Raw genomic sequence first — 23,897 nt, forward strand, 5'->3', positions numbered from 1 at the left:
GGGGTCGGGAGGGGTGCTGGTGCCTATCTCCAGCTAACGTTCCAGGGGAGAGTAAGAGTAGCAATACTTAGTAAAATTGCATTACAATTACAATTGTCATCTAAACAGTGTTGAGCAGGTTAAGCTCTAGGTTCTGACCACATCAGTAGACCAGCTGATCAACTTCTTGTCTGTATGCAAACTCATCAGTGTCCCGGATGAGACCAATGAAAGTGGTCATTTTTGTTTTTCTGTCCAAGAAAAAAAAATACTTGTAAATAAGTTTTAATATATTTCATTGCCCTTTTTAAAGAAAGATAGTTAACTATCTTTTTCTGATCTCTTTGCCAGGTAAGCAAATTGCAGGAGGTCCAGCAGGGGGCCTCCTGCCCCTCTGCAGTTTGCAGAGGGAACTGTTGACTGCTTCAACAGTCGATACTAGTTGACTGCTTCAACACCAGTCGGTCAAAAGACTTAATGACCACTGACATCAGGGTGACTGTTAACTTGATATCCTGAGGCCAATATTTTGTCATATCTTGCAAAGTCTGCTGTGACACACCCATGATCAGAATGGAAACCAGTTTAAAAAGTTGTAGATGATAGCCTCTTCTCTGCATTCTAGACAGCATTATGCTTCAATTTAAACACTTAGATTTTCAATGTTGTTTTTTTATTCTTATTATGTTACTTTGTTTGATTATGGTGACATGATTTATAACATGCTTGCAAATACATTCTTAAACTGGATGCAATATGTCATTCCATTCTGCCATTCGATCTATTTCTAATTCATCTTATAAAACACACCTCTGTTGTTGAACTGTCAGGTATATAGCCTTCATTGCAGACTTGTAACATCCACTGGCTCTTGTTCATTTATAGCACCCAGCTAGATCTTTCTCGTCATTATTTAAATCACTACAACAAGAATCCTCTTGACGACACAGTACTCATTCCTCCCAACTTATTAAACTGACAGTCCCTAGAACCAAGTCTCATTTTGTCTTCCTGTTTTCTTACTGCAAATGTCTGTAATTTTTTAAAATCAAAATACACTGCATCTTGACACTTTGATGTTATTTCCTGTTTTTAATCACAGACTAAAGAACCTTAAGTAGTCATGTCATTTTTTGCAGAATGATTACGTTGCTTATTATATGTGTGTAAATGTTGCTATAGCAGTTTCAAGCTAACATTGTAAATACAAAATTGTTCTTAATGTTTTACCTGGTGAAAAACTAACTTTAACTATTGTCACTGCTTACTACAATCATGTTGTTGCAAATGGGTTTTGCCATATTTTCTATTACAGAATTTGCCTTTAAAATGGTTTATTCACTCCAAAATGGATCCTGGACTTCCTCACAGACTGGTGGTGAGGATGGGAAAGCAGGTATGCTGCTGGACTGCTTTAAAAAAATGTACATTGTAAACATGATTCAGGAAAACACTGTATGTTATTGGGATTACTAATTAGGTAAAAAATAACTTTCTTTCGGGAAGTTTTAGGTTCATTTTTAGACTGATAATGCAAAGCACTTGAACTGTTTTCAAGGCATATCTCAAAGTAATGTACTTGTGTGCATCACAAACACAGATAAAAACTTCACTGTCTGGATTTTAGATGTATTGGTGTCTTAATAGCCTTCAGTGTGGATCACACAACATCTAGTCCTAACATCTAGACTGTAGTGGTCTACACTAGTTCCCCCCTAATCTGTCACCGTTGGTTGCAGGTTATAGATCTTGGTTTAAGCACAAATATATTTTATTATAAATCTGGTGTCTATATCAATTGATTTAGCCTGAAACAGAGGAACGGATGTTTCTTAAAAAACAAAATGAAGGATATTGCCATATTTAAAATTCTATGATACTTAAAAGAAGATTTAGGTCTATTTGTCTTTTGTTAAAGATGCCAAAAACACGTTATTTTGCTTTTACAATTATTTTATCTTTATTCTTCCTATTTAAAAAAATGTGTAAAAAAATAAAATAAAACAAAAAAACAGCCCCTTCAATCTCTGGGTTAAATAAAATGGGTAAGCATCATTTACCAGCCGACGAAGGGGCCGGAGTACCATGTAGGCGGAGTTTACGATCCATTAGTAATCCCAGTTCGGTCATATGATTTAAAGGACTTTTGATATCAAGAACAAAAATATTTAGAGTTATTGAATCAAATAACTGAATCTACTGAACAGCACGTATTACAGGCAGTGTTTAACCACTGTAGGTTTGTTTTATATAATCTTATCAAAAACTGCGCATCTGAGATTGCGCTGTCTTGTATTCTTTGGTTTACAGTGACACTGTCAAATTTACTCCCCTAGCCGTGTACATTGTATATGGCTTTTCTTATAGCCATATAAGTGAAAAACAAACAAAATGGTGAAACTTTGGTTCGTCTCTACACCTCTTCCCACCACGCTCGTAATTACTTCTCCTCGGATCGTTTTCCGGCTGACCGTTAAGGAGTGAGCTCACCGTTTTCATCGACTGCACTATTACGTCACTGCGTCAGCGTCCGGAAGGGGGCACGGAACTGCTGAAGGGTTGACGAATAAACATCGGAGATGAAGGGAATTTGCACAGCGAAATTGAAGCTACAGCAGTAACCTGTCGGTATCACGACTGATTCTAGCCTCCCTACATTGCGACCGTTATATGAGGACTCACGGAGAAAGGGCTTTGGTCGCAGTAAGGTAGCGAATGTAGGAGAGAGAGTTGGGGAGGGCTGTAGCTGCTGGGTTTTTGGAGAAACAACATGGCTGCGGCGGAGCTAGAATGGATACCAGAAACATTGTACAACACCGCTATCTCGGCTGTGGTGGACAACTACAGTCGTTCAAGAAGGGACATACGCTCGCTACCGGAAAATATCCAGTTCGATGTCTACTATAAGGTGAGATGTAGCTGACATGGCGCCCAGGTGCGTCTTACAAGCAGGACTGGGTTTCTATGAGAAGCTGCTGTTGCTAACCATAGCTCAGTACAAAAGACTAAGATTAACATATACAGTGAAAAATGGCTTAAAGGGGGACGAGCTCAGCCTTAAATGAATAGAATAAACTAACTCTTAACATGACATTATATGTCAAACAGTGGGGTTTATGCATCTGCGTGTTGGCTGTTATTTTAAGACTTTCTTCTCTCTCTACTTGGAGGAATGTCGGTAATGAAATTATTTAAGATTATTACTGATTTATTTAACAATGACCTGTAAACAGTATAGCCATGTTACGTTTTTATACAAGATAGGCTTCAGAAACTAAAGTCTCAGCAGCCTCTGGGAAACGGACTAACACTGGAAACTGATGTGCTGCATTAGTGTGTACCATATTAACAGTAGGCTGGAAAGTGTCATCTTAAAAATGTTGCTATGCTACATCAAAGGGTTATGACTGACCCAGACTGACAGCAGGTTTTTTTTTTTTTTTTTTTTAAACATATCTTGTTTTTCAGGATTAGCAGCTGCTCCTCAACTTTAAATAACAGATCCTGCATGAAAATGGGGCTTTTCAATTGGAGAAAACTTTTCCATGGACCAGCCTCTTTATTTTCTTGGGTCCCAAGAACTAGGCCTCATTTGACTAAGGGTAAAGTTCTTGTGTTAAACCTGGACTGGTTGTAGATTTGGGTAAACAATTTTTAGTTTATACTTTATTCTTAATTCATTGTTTTTATTTGTTATAAAAAAATGCCAAATTCCACAAATACACAATTATTCTCAGAAGTGTTGGTGTATTTTTTCCTTTAAATGTCTCATTAAAGGACAAGTGTTGACAAATTGCAACCAACTAGCCAGCAGAAAAGTGACATCACTTTTCTGCAGTGATATTTCATAGCATCTCTAAGTTTGCTGATGACAGCAAAATAAAACTGTACTCATTAGATTGTGCTTGATCTCATCATGAACAAAATCAGATCACAGTCTTGTGACTTCCGGTCAGCAGCAAACAATATTTGTTCATAACAGTTTGGATGGGCTATGTGGAGGTCAGTCAGATAAATATACATGTTTTTCATTGAACACAACAGGACTGTAATGTGGAAATATAAGACCTGTGTTTATTGTGTTGCTGGTGGTTAAGAATGTCAACAGTATCAATTTTACAACTTAAATTTCAGCTCTAATAGAACATGTTGCCAAACCAATAAGAAGCAGGATCGACACACCAGCATTTTCATGGAAACTAAAAGTAATGTACTGGATTATTAATATGCCAGTCCGCCAGACGCAAACAAGATTGCAGCAGGAGCTGGAGCCTCCGGAACTGAGTGAACATAGCAGCTATTGAGACCACGTGCTTCTCAAGAGGAGTCCATGTTTTCTATAGTCCCACATTAAGGAGTAACAAAAACTGTTGCTGATGATCAAACTGAACAGTTGAGCCTAAGGTCAAGTTGCTGGAATTCCCGCAGAATTGATTTTAGAAGCTAACTAGGATTTCTGTCAGACTTCTTCCACATGATTCCTGCATCAGTAGGTTCTACCATGACCAACACATTCACTGACGCCAAATTGGAAAATAATTGCAAAAATGACTTTTCTTCAATTACAGTAAATAGAGTCTCAAATATTTCCTGTGTTTTTTTTTTTTTTTTTTTTTTTTTTTTTAATTGGTCAGTAAGCATCCATGTAGCCTGTAATACATAAAGAGTCAGCGCAGTGCAAAGGAATGGCCACTATGAGATTAAAGGTGGCAGTATGGTCATTGTAAACATAGCTGGAGTCAAGAATGGAGCCCTGCCTGAAAAAATAGGAACAAATGCAAAATTAATTTAGCCATTTTGTGTCGTTTTAGTTTGGCATGTTTTGTACAACATCAAGCCATCTGCCACTGGATGTTCTGTTCCTGCTGTTAGTGATTCAAATCCTCTTTGATGACAGACTAGTTAAGACTTTCTATATTTTGCTAACTGTAAGGATATGACGTGATGTTATAGCTCTGATAAAAATTACTATAAGCAGGTGCTAATATAGACTTATTGGGGATTTTTAGGAGATAGAACTGGTTATATTTCTGAACAAGTTTTCATAAAATAATAGTGAACATTTGGTCATGTGTAGCAAACAATGCATCTACAGCTAAATAAATCCTAACAACATGTGAAAAGCATCTCAGCTCTTTCTGCTTAACTTAAATAAAATAAATAAATCAATACAGTGTAGGAGATGATCTGTTGATCTATTTTTTTTTATTAACCGATTAATATTTACAGAGCAAAAGGTGCTTAGTAGGAGATTTTTTTTAACAGAATATGAATCAAACTTTTGTTAAAAAAACAGCAACACAATTAAACTTCACCAGGTGAAGCTAAAACTGCCTCTTGAGGAGCTCTCAATAGAACAGAAATGAAATAGAAATAGAAAAGGTCTTAAGAAATTCAGCTGTAACAGCAAGATCTATTTACAGACAAAGGTTTATCATATTAAATCTAAAATGTATACCATACCAACTTTATTTGGTATGGTAAAGCACTTAAAGCACTTTAAAACAACCACAGCTGATACAAAGTGCTGTACATTAAAACACAACATAGCAATTAAAATAAATAAATAAATAAACATAAAAAATAAAAACTCTTACAGTTTAAAAACAAACCAACCAATACAATTTAAAACTAGATCCCGCTGGAGTTGAAAGCCAAGTAAAATAGATGGGTTTTAAAACGAGCTTTAAAAGTGGACAGTGAAGGGGCCTCTCTAACTTGTAAAGGCAAGTCGTTCCATAACTTGGGGCCCATGATAGAGAAAGCCCTGTCCCCTATGAGCTTCCTTCTTGATCTCGGTACCTCCAAGAGCAGCTGATCTGCGGACCTGAGAGACCAATATAGTATATAGGGGTGAAGAAGCTCAGAGAGGTAAGCTGGGGCAAGATTATGTAGTGATTTAAAAACAAACATAAGAATTTTAAAATGAATCCTAAAATATACAGGCAGCCAGTGAAGTGAGCCCAGGACAGGGGTCACATGCTCTCTCTTTCGAGTTCCTGTCAAAAGTCTTGCAGGAGCATTCTGAACCAGCTGCAGACCTGAGAGCAGCGACTGACTGACTCCCAGATAAAGTGAGTTACAGTAATCCATTCGAGTCGAAATAAAAGCGTGGATCACAGTTTCAAAATGCTGCCTGGAAAGAAAAGATTTCACTGACGCCAATCGCCTTGAATGATAAAAACTGGACTTAACCACGGCTCTGATTTGGTTGTCCAATTTGAAATCACTGTCCACCTTAAAACCAAGATCTGTAATAACAGGTTTAAAATAAACCTCCAAGGGTCCCATGTCAACAGAGGAGGACTCACAGGAGCCACTGGGTCCAAACACCATCACCTCTGTTTTCTTTTCATTAAAATTTAAAAAGCTCAAGGCCAACCAAGCTTTAAAATCACCTAGACATGCCAGGAGATGTTTGATGGAATGGACATCCTTCTGCTTCAGGGGCAAATAAATCTGTCAATCGTCAGCATAGCAATGAAATGAAATCCCATGTTTCCTGAGGATAAAACCCAGAGGCAGTAAATACAGAGAGAAAAGCAGTGGGCCCAGAATTGAGCCCTGCGGGACACCATATGGCATTGAAGCAGCAGATGATTCAGAGTCACTAATATTCACTGAAAATGTTCTGTCCTCCAGGTAACTCTGGAACCATTTAAGAACGGTGCCACCAATACCTACAACATGGTGTAATCGCGATATTAAAATGTTGTGGTCTACTGTATCAAAGGCAGCAGTTAGGTCAAGTAAAATCAGAACAACATTGTACAGTTTTGGCTTAATTACTGTGCTGAGTGTGTTGTTCAAAAATGGCCTTTTGCGAGTCTGTTTCTTCGGTTAGCAATTAACCAATTACTAAGTTAGTTTACAATGATTTAAATAATTGATTCATCACAATTATTCCATTTGTTTCGGCCCTAATTAAGTCACGTTCTGAGATTTGAGCCTTTTTAGTTAGTTCTAGAATTCCAAAATACTTAAAAGAAGTGAAACTGATATGTGATGCCTTCCTTTTGTTAGAAATGGTTTGTTCCAGGAATATGTGGAAATATGAAGGAGCACAAAGACTCCATGTACGTTTGAAATGGCAGTATAAATTGCCAAAGGGGGTGAATGGGATTTTACAGATGGACCAACATAACATTTATATGATCATTTAGAATTTTGAGAAGACTGCTTTTTAATTTACAAAATCATATCTCTTAACTTTAAAGCAGAAGCCAAATGAACTGTGTGTGAGAGCTCACCCAGTGGCTGCTGGTGCACTGTGAAGGCTTCACTATGGAGTATTCAACTAGTTCCACCTCACTGCATTCTGATGACAGACTAGACATCAGCAAACTCTGTATTGTTTCAACTCATGAACAGCAGACAACATTGTCCAAAGAATCATTTAAACACGCCCAAAAAAATTCATGATGTACTGTAGCCTAGTGTCCACCATGTTGTTCTCCACATGTTTTTTTATCAGGTTCATCCCAAGTTCATGTGAATTGTGATCATAATGCACTATGCATCCCCATGTTTCTGTTTCAGTTGTACCAGCAGGGAAGACTCTGCCAGCTGGGAGGAGAGTTCTGTGAGCTGGAGGTGTTCGCTAAAGTGCTCCGTGCCTCAGACAAACGGTGAGAGCCTCACCATCAGCCCTTCCCTCTTATCACTCTGCTCTTCTCCTAGCTGCTTCTGTTTCTGTCTGCTCACTTCTCACATTTTAATGGTGTTTCATGAAGCCCTGTTAATGAATGGTTAAGTCTACTGTGACTCAGGCATAGATTTTGTCATTGTAGAGCAGACCCAGATCACAATATGGATTAATTACACACAGATGGATGTTATAAAACCTTAACTTCTGTTAATTATAATTTTCAATTTACCTGTACATTGTAAATAGCTGTATGGCGCTGCTTACATGAAGAATGTATTCCAGCAAGAATCAGTGTTCCAATATAAAACAACAAATGTTTTAAGCTTTGGACAACTTTTCAGCCATGGAAGCCCTGATCGGTGCCTGTAGTGAGGTGGTAACCTTCCTTTTTGTCCCCATGGCAGACACCTCCTGCACCACTGCTTCCAGGCCCTCATGGACCACGGTGTGAAAGTGGCTTCAGTTCTAGCAAACTCATTCAGCCGTCGTTGCTCATACATTGCAGAGTCTGATGCCCATGTCAAAGAGAAGGCCATCCAGTTTGGCTTTGTACTGGGTAAAGTTTCCACACTAACACACTGAGAGGGTTTGGATGGAACATGGTGGTTAGATTCTGGGAGTCTGTGTACATCACATGTCCTATGGCACTGCTATTAATGTCAAGGTTTGATGAATGAAACAAGAATGTCTAGAATGATTGTGCAGAATGATTGGATGTATTGTTTCCTCTTTGTTTGCAGGTGGCTTTTTGTCAGATGCTGGCTGGTATGGCGATGCAGAGAAAGTGTTTCTGTCGTGCCTGCAGCTGTGCACTCTCCACAGTGAGGTGCTCCACTGTTACAGAGCTGTGGAATGCTGCGTCAGGTGAGTCTTACAACAGCTTGTTCATCTACAGTTGTTTTAATTGAGTTTCCCTTACAGTTATCTGTAGATTTTATTTACATTGTCAGACCAGAAAAACTTCGGACATTTGGATGTCTCTATTTTATGTTGCTGACTATTGATGTCATCTAGCATGTCTCTGTGGCAGCTCTCTTTGTCGGATGATCCTGAGTGCTTTCATGGATGGATGTGGATTACTTCTTTTCTTGAAGATGTTCCACCTCTCATCCTGAATGCTTTGTTGGTTTCTTATTATGGGTTGTGGTTTAGGTTGTTGTCACTTGTAATATTGCTCTTCATAAAGTCCTTATATGAGGTGTCTTTAGCACATGTTCAGGGAAAGGTTCTGAAAGTGTCTGGAGGTAAGAGGCAAGGCTGCAACAATCCCACAAATACCTTGTAAAACGGACAGATGGCTTGTTGTGACCCATTTTAGTGTAATTTTCTTATAAGCCTGGAAATCCAAACTCATGATCAAAACTAAAGACCTTTGGATAGGTTAGATTGGTTATGTGAGGGGATGTGGTTCTACCACTCTGCTATCCGTGTCAACAAATTTTTCTAAAATTTCTTCCTTTCAAAACAAATTAAATTGCTAGAGATCGCGGAATAACACCTAAAGCAGCAAAAGTGCCATAAAATGCAAATGAGAAAGCAAAACACCATATGCTGACAGATTAGCATCTTCTAGGTGAAATGCAGAAAGCTAATGCTTTCTGCTCAGCTCTAATGGCTGTCACAGACAGAGAGGAGAACCCAAAGTCTCAAAGTAGTGAAGTGGAGGAAATACTGTCTATTGTTAATTCTATCCAAAAGAATTTCTCCTCTAGATTTGATGAAGTTATGGGGTCCATCAACAGTTTGACAAAAGAGATAAATGAGTGTATCCATCAAATGGCAGAAACCGACGTTTACATTGCTGATGCTGAGTGTGAGATAGAAACACGATGAGATACAGTAGATATGCTAGAGTCCAAGAAGAAAGACTTGGAGGATAAAGTTATAGATCTGGAGACAATCTGAGGCTGGTCAACCTACCGGAGGGAGCCCAAGGACAGAGTCTGTGTGAGTTCCTGGAGAAGTGGCTGGTGGAGACCCTTGACATCTGAGCAGTGGTCATGGAAAGAGCAGCGCTTCATACTTTAATACTGAGATTCCTCAGTCACAAGGATAAACAGCTTACTGCCGTAGCATCAAGGGCTAAGACAGACATTCGCTACCAGAATCAACAAGTACGGTTCTACTCAGATACCACAGCTGGTCTGCACCAGCTTCGGAAGCAGTTTGACCTGATACGCACGGAGCTGCGCAAACTTGTATTGCGCCACGGCTTGACTTGTGGCACAACTCACAGCTACTGGTGACCAAACTCAATTTTAAAAACACCGGCGGTAACACATGAGTTTGTAAAGAAGATCCAGAAGAAAACAGATTAGGAGATGACAATGGGCTGAAAGCAGAATTGGTTTCTTAAATGAGTAATTTGTGATTCTCCTGTAATGTTGTATAACTTTGATGGTGCCTTTATTGATTTGTACTGGTGATATTGAAACAGTAATTTACTATGAACACTTTTAGTTCTGCTTAGGTATGCCAAGATGATGCACACACATCTCAGTCTGTGTGCACATTAATATGTTCAAACCCTTGTGGAAACATGTAGCATGGAAAGTTAAATTTCTGTTTTCTATATAGCGAACAGCATCAGTAGTAAAAACTTTTTTTTAGTTATAGAGTGGTTAGACTCTGTGGTTGTAGATTGGTTACATGTGATAATGGGAGGTGTACAAATGCAGGAGGGAGATGGTTCAGGGCTCTTTATTATTAGAAAACATGAACCTGGTGAATTTCTATGGTCCTAACACATTGACTCTGAGTTCTTTCAGGACTTATTCCTCTCACTTTCAGCGCTATACGTATGGTAGCATAGTGATCTGAGATCAGGCACTGTGTTGTCTTGGCTACAGTGATGAGAATCTAACCAGGGACCCTTGTGGATGGTGTTTTCAGCATAAATGGCTGTAGGATGAGGAATTTGTTAAATATACTGGGTTACAAATTGATGAGTTATTTCAGTTGTATACTAATCAAACAATAGCATGGATTAGATGGGATACTTTTAAAGCATTTATTAGAGGACATATTATTAGCTATACAGGAAATAAATCAAAGAGTGCCAAAATTAATTGGCTGTATGTAGAAAATAAAATAAAGACCACTCAGGAGAGGATTTTTCAAACAAATGACAGTTGAAAAAAGAACTGCTGCTCCTAACAGCAGGATAAGATAAACAGTCCAGTTTCAGAGCTGCATCCAGTCTCTTGAGACTGAATAAAACAATCTTTTTATTAACAAGGGAATAAAACTGGAAAACTTTTAGCTTGGCATATCAAACAGCTTGAAGCAACATCTGTCGCATCAATTGTAACACAGGATAAAACTTTAATGGATCCCAGGGATATTAATGTTTTTTTTTTTTTTTTAAAAGATTTATTAACAGAAATTATATGATACCCAAGGAAATTTTGACCAAATGGAATTAGATAAGTTTTTGAAGGGGCTACATATCCCTGTTATCTCAGATCATGGTAGAGTTGATTTAAAAATAGAAATAAGGAGGAATTGGCATAGGGAATTGATGGAATGACATCTGGTAAGCAAGTAGGACCTGCTTACCAGAAATTCAAAACCGTATATATGATACCAGGCTATAATATCATACATACAGGATAAAAATAATTTACCTCTTCTTGACATGTTTCTAGTCATTTAGAAAAGGCATCCTGCTTCCCTCCCTGAATCAGGCTCTAATCATTCTACTGCCAGAGCCGGGTAAACCCTCTAATAAGTGTGAAAACCTGAGATCTGTCAATTTACTCAGCGTCAATCTCAAAATTATCTGCAAACTATTGGTAAAATGGTTGCAAGTAATACAATCAGACATAATAAATAGGTATGAGAGGGTTTATTGTTGGGAGGCAAGGATATCACAATATTAGAAGAGTACTGAATATTGTTTGGCTCAAAAAGAACGCTAATGATTCAGCTCTTCATTCATTGGGCGCAAAAAAGGGTTTTGATGGGGTTGAATGGCCTTATCTTTTTAACATACTGAAAAGGTTGGGTTGTGAAAGTAACTTTATCAAATGGGTTAAAATACTATATAATAATTAAACAGCAGAAATTGTATCAAACAAAATACTTCCAAAGTCAATTAAAATCAAGAAGGGCTGTTGCCAGAGATCCCCACTCTCTCTTACTATTCACACAAGTTCCTTCAATGTTAAATCAGAAGACTTTTTGGTATTTAACAAATGTTGAATACCATTTACCATACATGTCCCTGTGTGGTCCTTCTATGGACCACACAGCAGCTAATGAAGGCAGAACTAGAAAGACTTGATTGTTGTTGAAGCTTCCTCCTCTCACTTAAGGTTGCTTCATGTCCGCAACGGCAACTGCAAGTACCACCTTGGGGAGGAGACATTCAAGCTTGCTCAGTCTTACATGGATAAACTAGCCAAACATGGCCACCAGGCCAACAAGGCAGCTCTGTACGGCGAGCTCTGTGCCTTGCTCTTCGCCAAAAGTCACTACGATGAGGTAAAATGTTTAACAGCTTATGGCACTGTCTGTGTTTGTGCTGAAAATTCTGTAACTCATTTTTTTTATTTCTTGGTTATCTTCTAGGCATACAGGTGGTGTATAGAAGCTATGAAGGAAATTACTCCAGGGCTGCCTGTCAAAGTAGTCATAGATGTTCTCCGACAAGCATCCAAGGTAAACCCCAGTTTGGCTGACAAACACAGTTCCATACAGTAGGTCATCGTACCCATCAAACTTCTATGCATTTTGTCAGTATACTAATACCAATTTTTGCATTTATGTAATAGACCAGCCAGCTTCAGTTGTTCATTACAATTGAATAAGTTGTAATGAACACTTTTTTTTTATTTCCATGTGTTTGACATCATTGGAAAACTTAGACACTTTCGGAATCTGTAAATAACTCAAAATGTCCAAGTAGACCTGTTCACGTCTTTGTCGTAGTTTTCATTTCAGGTTGCAACATATATTAAGATGTTATCGCTGGGCAATTTCAGGTTTGGTGGTCTGCGACTGTTAAATGGGTTAAGAGGTTCTCGGCCTGAAAAAGTTTGAGAAACACTGGTTTAGAGCAAAGCATATTTATACACTGGAATAACATAATCAAAATCCAGACCTGAATAGGCCTGTTGCAGTAAGCAATAAATGAGTTAATTGCATGATTAATTAAAACAAGCTCAATAATTTTCATGATTTATTATTTTTCTCTTTTTCCACCAAGAACACTTTTTGAAGAACAATTTTGTTTACAGAGATTTTATAATTCACTTTGTTGTTTCTGTTGTTTTGTTTATCTTTGTTGGATATTTAAAATGTCTTCCAGTTTCAGTGTTAAATGTTCATTAGAATTTAAGTATTAACTGACATTCTCAAAGTTGCATTATTGTGCCATTACCATGGTGTTACTTAAGAATACATTTTGTTTCGTCTCTCTGCTCCAGGCTTGTGTGGTGAAGAGGGAGTTCAGGAAAGCAGAGCAGCTGATCAAACATGCAGTGTTTCTAGCAAGGTAACCTGCTGTGTTTAACAAGCAAGTGCAGATGAGTAAAACTCAAATCTTTATCATGCATTTTGATGCTCTGTGTACTACCTCCCAGAGAACATTTTGGACACAAGCATCCCAAGTACTCTGACACACTGCTAGATTATGGATTTTACTTGTTAAATGTGGACAACATATGCCAATCGGTTGCTATTTACCAGGTAAGCATGATGTTCAGGGTTCCTGGCTACCAACTTTTTGCTGTTGACTGACTTTGTCTGAGCGAACTTTTTGCATGCGCTTGTTGTAGACCGCCCTGGACATCCGACAGTCTGTGTTCGGAGGGAAGAACATCCACGTTGCCTCAGCCCATGAAGACTTGGCTTACTCCTCATATGTCCACCAGTATAGTTCTGGGAAATTCGACAATGCTCTGTGAGTACAATAAATAGTAAGAATTTCCATGCCATCTGATTCTGTTCTGCCCATGCTTCCTTTAGACAAACCACAAGATGATGAGTCACGTTTTCAGAGTCTGTGCTCTTAATCTGACTCTAATGAGGGTAGTTTGAAAATGTCATACAGATTCAGGCTACTAGGATTAATAGAGGGTACAGGGAGAAAGTGGACAAAAAGTTATATAGATTTATAACGCGTTGTGAGATTGAACGTATACTTTGATCTCATTAACAACTCATCAAAGAATCAAAATCATGGACTAGGTAGGACTGCCCACTGCTTTCTGGTCTGATTTTGGAACTAGAGCGAAAAGCCGCAAAATTATGCAGGGACCCTGATTGTCTGAATCAATAATGCGAATCTTAAGCTGATACTTTATGTGGACGATTCTCTGGTCTTGGTTTCATGACCTGAAGACCCTCCCTGCCTTTTTAAAAACTGTTTCCAATATATAGGGATATAAAGTTAACTGGTCAAAATCTGAAGCACTGCCTCTGACAGAACTTTGTTTAAGGCTGGAGACTTTAGTTTTCATAGGTCAGGTATTGGATATCTGGGAATTACATTTCCTGATTCCTTTGCTAATATAGGTTAACTTTGAACTTTTATTTGATACATTTAAATCTAACATAGCCCAATGCTCCCCATTATTTCTTTCTCAAGTTCATATAATCAAAATGAATTGTGACCTAAAATGTTATTACTTATTGCATCACTTCCACTTAAAATTCCACCAAAATATTTTGGTTTTTGACCATCAACTTGCAAAATGAAGAAAAAGCTAATTACAGTTTTTGTTTATAAAGCTTCTTTTTTAAACTAAAACTAACATAAAATGCACTTTTAAAGACTTGTCATGCAAAATTCATGTTGGCAACGGCAGTAGAACTTCACCCAGCAATCGGTGGATTGCTAGTTTGATTCCTGGTCCGCCCGCCTTCACCATTTGTGTTCCTGGGTAATACACTTCTACCACCTTTCCTACTGGTGTTGGTCAGGATGGTTGATGGTGCAAAATTGCAGCCTGACCCCTGACAGACTGACCCAGTGCAGCTGTAGCTACAAGGCAGTAGCTTTCCATCATCTGCGTGTGAATGTGATCTTTGAGATTTCAATTTGAGACATAATGGGCATTAAAAATAAAATTAATAATTGTTATTATAAAATTTATATTTTGCATTTTTTTAATACTTCCATTTAGTTCTCTACTGCTTTTGGAAATGGTCTAAGCACTTCAGGGGCATTCACACCGAAAGTGCTTAGAGTGAATGTAAAGTGTGTTACATTCACACTAGTGGCATCACTCCAAAAATGGAGTGAATCCACTCCATTTTTGTTTATATTTTGAAAAGGAGGAAGTTGCACTCATTGTTTTCAGATATTTTCATGTCGTTTCCTTCAGTTGTTGGTGCAGCTCCATCACAGATGAGGAGGTGAACAGGGTTTTCAAATGGTTTGGTTGGTTCCACACAGTTTGGTGTGGAAGAGAACTGCAGCAGCTGAAAATGGAACAAATATTGCAGTTTTAATCTCTAATCGAACCAAGTTTCCTGGACTATCAGGTGTGAAAACACCCTATGAAGGTAGATTAACTGTTTATTGAGAGAGAGATGATGACATTATTAACATTATATTAAATAAATTAATTGCTCTGGAGCTATAGTTGTGATATTGTAGCGGTCCTCAACGTGGGCGGTACCGCCCCCTAGAGGACGTTCAGAGGACAGCAGGGGGCGCTGGCGGAAATTTTTACAAAAGGGGGGTGCTGGGATTCCTTTGGGGGGCGTTTGGTCGAAGGTAAACTTTATACCTTATATGCACAACAATACCAGTTTAGACTTTGAGCAACTTGCTAAAACTGTATTGTGTAACATTAAAACATGCTTGGCTGCAACTGTATCAATGGCAGCTCTCCTTCTTCTATTCAGTGTTTATAGCTTCTTGGCGCAGCTTCGCTCCTGCTACTAGTAGCTTCACCGCATCAGTTCATCGTTACACCGGCTGATGAAGTTGCCGTGATTCACTTTGTCTGGTATTTTTGTACATATGTTTTGGCAGTTCTGTGATCATGTCAGAGCAGCAACTTATCTTATAAAGTGTTTTATTTCTGTTTGAGAGCTGCACGCTTCCATGGAAGGACAACAGAAAATCACTCTTATAAACATGTAATTTCTAAAATCACGATACCCTCACTTTGTATCCCTCTGAAAAATGAACCCATTTAAATAAAGAAATCCCTCCATGGGTGATAACCAAATAGAGAGCGTTCATTTTATAGAGTTAACACCGGTGCTGTAAGCGGTCCGGTATGAAAAGGGTGTGATAGAACAACGGAACCACAGCACTTTTAAATTTCAATAATCAGAATACCGAAATTGTTTTCGTTGTTTTAAACGGTTTATGTCCGTCTGCGTTTTCCCCATTGATACGTTTCCCGACCTCCCTGCACCTTAAGGGGTAAAAAAAATAAAAACGTCGCACACATTGCACAAAACTCTGAAACAGGAGAAGCGGGACATAAAACGGAGTGACGAACTAGATGTGAATTATGGCATAAAAACAGAGAATCCGACGCTGACCAGTGAAAAATCAACACATGATGTGAAAACGCATGACGATTAGGCGGCGCAGCAGGTGATGAGTGAAGATTACTGGTGGTGAGCGTGTCATAAACAATAAAATGAATCTAGCAAGAGGAAAGAAACTAAAGTGGACATAGCAATAAACCAAGAGAGGATAATCCTAATTAAAGGAAACTAAATGGAAATGAATGAAGAACAAAATGCAAGAATAAACTAAGAAACTAAAGTAAATACAGAGGAATCAACTGGTATGGCAAGACATTTCAAGCAATACTTAATACAGAGGACTGTATGGCAAGAATAAACACACTATTTCCAGATAAAAGATAAAATAATATTGTTGAAATGTCATGGGTTTGTTGAGACCATATCTACTACTGAGAATAAATATCTTACAGTCCATAACAGTAAATAACTTATCACTTATTTATATTTTTAATTAGATTTGATATATTTATTTCTTCAATATTATTTTTCATGTTAGTGTTAATGTCATGAGGCTGATGACTCCATGACACTTTCAATTTGACTCATTAGGATTTGATTCAGAACCAGATTTGATCTTTGTAATTTCTGTCCAGTGAAAATATTAATCTATAAATCAATAGACAGGTCTATATAAAGATATAATCCATGTTCCTGTCTCATATTTGTATGGCATTAAAAGGATCTGGAACTTTTGTTTTTCCACTGAAAGGTATGGTTTGCACAATAAATGCCATGTGGGTGAAATTTTATGGATGATACTCTGATGTCCCATTCTCCTGAAGGTTTAACTTGAATGTTCATTGCATTTTTTCATAGACACCTGTGAAAATAATTTCTATTCACATTGCTTTTTTGTTCTCTGGGAAATTATTTTTGATAAATACAGAAACAAGCATAAAATCAAAACATCTACAATAGTGACAGTAACATTAATAATAAAATAATAGTCAGTGTAAAGTATCCTACAAATTCTTTGGTGGGGGGCGGTGAGGGACCTGCATAAAGGCTAGGGGGGCGCTGGCCCGAAAAAGGTTGAGAAACACTGTGATATTGAATAGCAGACACATTTGCAGTATATTTTTCTTGGCTTCCTGTGGCTTCATCATTGTGATTTCTCCATTTATTTTAATTTAGCTAGTTTCACATAAAAATACATCCAAAGTCAGTAATCCTGGATTCGCTTAACAGGTTTGTAACTGGTTTCATAGATTAGAGGACAGATCATGGAGCAGAGGAAGGTGTCCGTGTTGGGCTCTGGACTCTGCTCCGTTGTGACCTCTGTCCCTCTGACTCACAGCTGCTTCTTGCCAGCCTGTAAACAGCTTTTTGTTTTTACATGTCTATTCTTGGAAGTGTTTATCCCAGTTTAAACACTTTCTAGCATCTGAGTCGTGTGACACATTTGGATCAGATGCTTTGTTTTTCCCCCAGTTTCCATGCGGAACGTGCCATAGACATTATAACTCATATCCTGCCGGAGGACCATCTTCTGCTGGCATCTTCCAAGAGAGTCAAAGGTAAAGCGAGTTTTGTTGGATCAGCTGGGCTGCTGCCTACTGTGTGAGGGACGCGTCAGGTCCAGAACTCAGACAGCTGCTGTCCTGCTGCTTTTAGATGCATCTCTGCTGTAACAAACCTGAATAAAATTAGGGGTTGCACCAACTAGCCAACGAGTCAACTTGATTCTTTACTCTGCAATGACTTTTTATGTGGCTAGTTGCAGTCACTTGACGAAACAGATTTTTCCAACAAAATGACAGAAGATAAACTAGCCAAATTTGTCAGACAGTTCAAATTGTATAAAAATGTAAATAATTTACCAATTGGGTTCTGCAAACTCCAGCAAAGGCTACTGGAATGGGGCTTTGAGTGGGCCATGGTTAGTGCAGGCACCTCGCATATAGAGGCTGTAGACTGCAGTAGTCTGGAGTTTGACTCCCCATCCTTGGTTCCCTTGACCAACCTCTCTTTTTGTCCCCCACATTTCGGATTACTGTCAAATAAAGGCAACTACTGCAAAAAAAAACTTAATCTTAAAAAAAAAAAGGGGGGTGGGGAGGAAACGACCCGAATGAAGTGCGGTAATATAGCATAAAGTCAGGCTTTTCATCCATCCAAATGATGAGCGTCGCCTTGCACATTGAAGCTTTTAACCTGGCAGCTTATAGAAATACTGTTTGACATCATCTTGAAACAAAGTTCAAGCTCCATTCTGAGGATCTGATAGAGGCCACTTCTGCCGCTGTCTGCATGTTGATTCATCCAGCAAAATCAGAGTCACTGCTGACTCAGCGGAGCGTCCTGCACCGCATTAGGGCAAAGGAGCAGCAGGTGGCTGCGACAAATGTAACAAATAAAACAGGATCCGTTCATAATAATCCAAAAGCACAATTTTGGTCAATGTAATAATTTCACTCCTTTATGTGGAGCTATCCAAGATGAGCAAAACCCGATCATCAGTATCAGCCGGTGTTAAAAAATTAAGAAATTTTAATCCAACTTTGTGCAACTTTTTGGACCACCTCTGGTCTGCTGCTGATGAAGAAGTAGGGGATAATGATCTGCTTTTTTTTTTTTTTTTTTTTAAGTGAGGGTTTTTTGTTTTTCACACTTTATTTTTTAAGGTTTTATTGGCTGTAGTGGCCTTTATTTGATAGTTAATTGGCAGGAAAGGGGGTAATGAGAGAAGGTGAAGACATGTCGCAAAAGTCGGCAGGCCGGAATCGAACCTGCGACAGCCGTGCCGAGGACTAAGGCCTCCATATGTGGGTTGTGCTTAACCCCTGCACCACCACAGCACACCCCTGCTTCTTTTTCTTTTATTTCTGCATAACAAACTTATTGCAGGAATGTTGTTTTTTTTTTTTTTGTTTTTTTTAAACTATTTGCTGTGCACATATATAATAAAACCTCTAAGTTGTCGTGATGTATTTTTGCTTACGTTGTTGTGACGTCGAGTCGACTCAACTTTTATCAGGTTGTAGTCGACTTTAAAAAATATCGTGTCCTACAATCGCTGAATAAAATGGCTGAGTTCAACTGTGCAGAGGTTTGGTAATGAGCAGTTCACATGATTCGGGACTTGGAGAAGAAATGCATATAAATGTTGCAGGAATTCACTCTACAGGACTGAACCTGGCCCCCCTGGTCCTCTACCCTTACCAGGTTTATCCAAACAGCACTACTCTGTTCACATAGAGAAAGAAGTCTTTACCACTTTTGACATTAATGCTTCACTTGATGTTTCCAACAGCTCTAATTCTGGAAGAAATTGCCATCGACTGCCACAATAAAGAAACAGAAGAGCGCCTCTTACAGGAAGCTCACGACCTTCACCTGTCTTCACTGCAGCTGGCAAAAAAGGCTTTTGGGGAGTTTAATGTTCAGACAGCCAAACACTACGGCAACCTAGGACGGCTCTACCAGTCCATGAGGAAGTTTAAGGTAGGTGGTTGACATGGTCTCTGATTAACCTGGATTTAAATAGATAACTTTTGTTATTTCTTAGGGGTATAGTGATACAATAATCTCATGATTCGATACTATATATATCACGATATTCAGCGATCGTTACGCTTCAATACACTTTTATGATTTTCTGAAAGATTTTAGAGGGACAGAGTGATTTTGGTGACGTTTTGTGTTCCATAGACTTGGATTTAATCAGTTTTCAGTTGGATATAATTAACTGAAAACTGATTAAAAGCATCAACTACACAATACCTAGCTCTGATTGGGTAAAATAAAGTCTTTTGGACTATAGGAAAAAGGCTTTTCTACCTTGGCTCCCGGAGTTAGCCGTGGCTGTAAGCTGTTTACTACTAGCTGCTGGGGAAGTGGCTATGCCTCACCCTGTAGTGATCGACTCCTTGCTGCTGCACAGTGCTGCCATTCCCCTGCTTTGATCTCTGAGTAGCTGCCTCTCAGACTGCCAGGATCTCATCAATCTCGATCTCTCAGTCTCTGATACTTTGTCAGTTACTAATAAGATCAGCCATCGTCATCATGGCAATCCTCACTGCGCCACAGATTCCAACTGTGGGTTTCCCCTCTTCATCTTCCAGCTCAAAACAGAGCGCTGCTGCCATCTGCACGTTCATTCTTCAGGTAATCCTTGATATACAGAACAGAAACCACTAAGCTAAAAACAAATTTCGAAGTGGATCCCACCAGTCGCTCCAATATCCAAACTTTGCATTAATTTTGCAATCTCACTGCTTTTGTCGCTACTTCATTCACGCCGCTATTCCGTTCGCGCCGCTATTCTGTTCCGCTTCTCTTTCACCGAAACTTGAGAAAGTTTACTTCGTTTCTTAGCAACAAGAAACAGCCCATCGTTATTTGTTGAAGATTTAAGATTTCTAAAAACAAAGGAATCTAATGTTGCGTTTCATTTTTACGTTTGGAAGCTCATTCCCTTTCACATAGCTGGAAAAGCCGTTTTTTGACATTTCTCTGACATCTGGAAAAATATGGTTTACTTAATTTAGCATAACTCCAGTTTTACTTGACCTATTAACACAATTTAAAAACTGGTGTGTATTTTATAATGTGCTCTTTAAGCACAAGTTGAAAGTGAGTGTGGGGGAGGTGGAGTCTTGCTGCTACGCCGACACACATTAGACATGTAAAAAAGACGCATGTAAGCCTATGGACCCCTATGGTTTAATGGATCAATACTCGCGGATGAAAAATCGATACCTTCCGAGGGGGAAATATATCAATATATATCGTAGACTCGATTTAATTATACAACCCTATTATTTCTGTTAATAAACATACAACTCCTCTCACAAGTTCTTATAAGTTTGCCATGCGGGAGTGGAGTGGATATGCTGACTCGGCCTGACCACAACACTGGTCAAACATTATGTTGGTTCACATGGTGCTCTAATGAGTGATGCACCAATCAGAAATCTTAAAGCTAATTTCGGTTGGTGTAAAGCTTTGACATGGCTAGTATTGATTTGGACCATTTCAATATTCCCTTTAAAAATGTCATTCAGATGATTTTTTTGCTGTGAACATTAATTTCCTTTAAGTGGAGATGTTATCTTACAAAATTTCTGAGAGTGCAATTATTACAAGAATTGACTATAACATAAACAAGACAAAATGATTGCGTTCATACTGTAAATTGCTTAAGCATCTTTTAATGGTTAGCATAGCTACCATTACTAAAACAGCAGTTAGTGTGTTTATTCTAGCTAAGGTGGATCCTTGCCATCACGGTGATTCTAATAAAGCTGGTAGCATTTTGGGGTCCAGCATGGACTCCAAAATGCTGTCATTGAAACTCAGCACCACTGCTATGCTCTGTTTAGCCTTCCTGTTATCTACTGACTGTCTCTCCTGCACCCTGTGCAATCTGCAGCCAGGTTGTTGAATATATTGTTTCTGACTTTATGTAGGCCTGTCATGATGACAAATTTTGCTGGACAATAAATTGTCCAAAAATTATTGCAATAAATGATGGAATTGATGTTTTTGAGACAATTTTCAAGTAATATATTGAACAATGATGCAAGTTTTCCCTCTCAAAGATCAATAAACTTTAACCTTGAACAGGAGATTAGAAGTGGAAAATATTTTAGATATCCAAAATAAAACACCACAACCAAAGACAATAAATAAAAATGAAATAAAAACAACACACCACCGAAACCATAAATGAGTTGGATTATGAAGTCTATGAACAAAAATATCCATATAAAAATATAAATCGTCAAAATGTAAATTATCAAGTTTTATTTAATATATTGTGAATTATTGCGTGATTATTGCAATAAGTTTAACTTCACTTTAAAATAGCATTTTAACTTCAGCATCTAAGTACAGTTTTATAAAACCCTGTTAGCTCTTAAGTGTGGTGTATTTGTGAATTGGAGAAAGAGCTTTAAGATTCTAGCAGGTTACCTGTTAAACCGCTTTCACATTTATAAACCCTGATTGTGGCGAGGAGCTCATTTCCCTCTGCAACTCTTGTTATACTGGATGGATAAGCCCAAGAAAAAATTCTTGTTCCTTGCATATCAACTGGGCCTGTTTTTTGTGTAAATGTACAGGAGGCAGAAGAGATGCACATCAAAGCTATCCAGATCAAGGAGCAGCTCCTGGGCCATGAGGACTATGAGGTGGCGCTGTCTGTGGGCCACCTGGCCTCCCTCTACAACTACGACATGAACCAGTACGAGGACGCAGAGAGGCTCTACCTGCGCTCTATTGCTATCGGTCAGTACCATGAAAACACCAGCAGATGAACAACATTGTCTTTGTTAGGACTGATCAATGCTTCAATTTTGAATTTACTAAACATTTTAGTGAAATTGAAGATCTGGTTTTAAAGTTACATTTATTAAATGGCAAGCCAGTGTCTAGGCTATATTTACTGGCTCTTGTTAGTGACTCGGGTGGACAGATGCAGTCTGGAAACCTTAATATTTAAAGGGGCAGTTTTATGGAAAATTGACTATTTTGAGCTTCATCGCATTATGATGAATGAATTATCGTCTCATCAAAAACATACCTGGGGTGTTTCTTTGATTCCTTCATGCATGTTTGAGAAACCCTTTAATCTACATTGGCAACCATTCAGATGAGATGTGCAAAACACCTGATTGGACCTTTGAGATGCAACTCCTCTTCAGAGCTGCAGTTTCCAAGTGTCCAGCCTCACAGATTAGTCTCTCTCTCTGTCTCTCTCTCTCTCTCTGTCTCTCTGTCTCTCTCTCTGTATATATTAGAGATGTGCCAATCAGGTTTTTTCCTGCCGATTCCGATTCTGATCACCCATGAGGGCCGATCACAGCCGATCACCGATACCGATCACATAATTATTATTTTTTTAATCATGTACACTACCGGTTACATTATGTTGAAAAAAGAACCATGAATTCACCTTAATTTAGACAAAAACTTGTTTTTAATAACTTTTTCCAAGAAAACAAAACAAAACAGGCATTGTGCAAATTGTACTGCTATTGATAATACTATCTTTCACAGACTGATAACATATGAAGGCTCTGAAGAGGCTAAATAATGCAAAGAGTCTAAATAAAACCTCTCAACATTGCCAAAAAATTCAAGTATAAAACTTAACATTCAAAGGCAAAAACAGGTTCCATTACAATAAACAATCCTGAGTTACTGAATGAAACCTTCCTGATAGCATGGCGGCTAGCTGATTACTGCTAGTTCTGATAGGCTGTTTCTGACTGAGCGGAGTAATTATGCAGAACAGGGAGGAGATCGATTCTTTTTTCAGAGATTATCTGTCTCATGTTAGGACAACGAAAGTTTTAATACGTATGTAAAATTTATTTTTTTAAGTTGGATGCTGCAGCTTTAAACAGGTTCGGTGTGAGAGTCACTACCAGGTGGAGCAGAAGCGAAGCTCCGTCTGAAATATTACTACCTGTAGCGTAGCAGGTGTTCAACAGCGAGAGCAGAACCAGCGTCTTACACCGCAGCTCGAAGACTTAAATAATTTTGCGGGTTATTTGTTTAGCTTTCTGATGCTAACCCGGGTGAGCGTAGCTGTGCGCTGCTTTACCTGCTATCTGATCGCTCCATATGTCTTTTTTACTGCAGTGAGCCTCGATGTAGCCAAACTCCGTCAAGTATGGCATTGTTTTTATTCCATACTAGATTCGTAGTGTTGATGCATTTTGATGTACTTCAATTTTCCACCGCAACACGCAAACTCCCCCATTCTCTCAGTGCGCTATAGTTCCACATCGCTTAGGATTTGTTGCTGCGCGTTTGCGCAGAG

The 23,897-nt window shown here is 38.6% G+C and overlaps 1 protein-coding gene across 1 annotated transcript in view; it reads left to right on the forward strand.

The window, feature by feature from the left end:
• Positions 1 to 2,487: 2,487 nt before the first annotated feature.
• appbp2 (amyloid beta precursor protein (cytoplasmic tail) binding protein 2) overlaps positions 2,488 to 23,897 on the forward strand; it is a 24,747-nt gene continuing 3,337 nt past the window's right edge. The window contains exons 1-12 of the mRNA XM_007565562.2: positions 2,488 to 2,887; positions 7,519 to 7,607; positions 8,032 to 8,183; positions 8,368 to 8,491; positions 11,944 to 12,112; positions 12,200 to 12,289; positions 13,057 to 13,124; positions 13,213 to 13,318; positions 13,408 to 13,532; positions 17,558 to 17,643; positions 19,380 to 19,570; positions 22,192 to 22,357. Of these exons, the coding sequence (XP_007565624.1) occupies positions 2,750 to 2,887; positions 7,519 to 7,607; positions 8,032 to 8,183; positions 8,368 to 8,491; positions 11,944 to 12,112; positions 12,200 to 12,289; positions 13,057 to 13,124; positions 13,213 to 13,318; positions 13,408 to 13,532; positions 17,558 to 17,643; positions 19,380 to 19,570; positions 22,192 to 22,357 (1,504 nt within the window). The 5' untranslated portion in view covers positions 2,488 to 2,749. The remainder of the gene's footprint in view (positions 2,888 to 7,518; positions 7,608 to 8,031; positions 8,184 to 8,367; positions 8,492 to 11,943; positions 12,113 to 12,199; positions 12,290 to 13,056; positions 13,125 to 13,212; positions 13,319 to 13,407; positions 13,533 to 17,557; positions 17,644 to 19,379; positions 19,571 to 22,191; positions 22,358 to 23,897) is intronic.

Source organism: Poecilia formosa, unplaced genomic scaffold (assembly GCF_000485575.1).
Source record: "Poecilia formosa unplaced genomic scaffold, Poecilia_formosa-5.1.2 Scaffold179, whole genome shotgun sequence".
Classification (NCBI taxonomy): Eukaryota; Metazoa; Chordata; class Actinopteri; order Cyprinodontiformes; family Poeciliidae; genus Poecilia; species Poecilia formosa.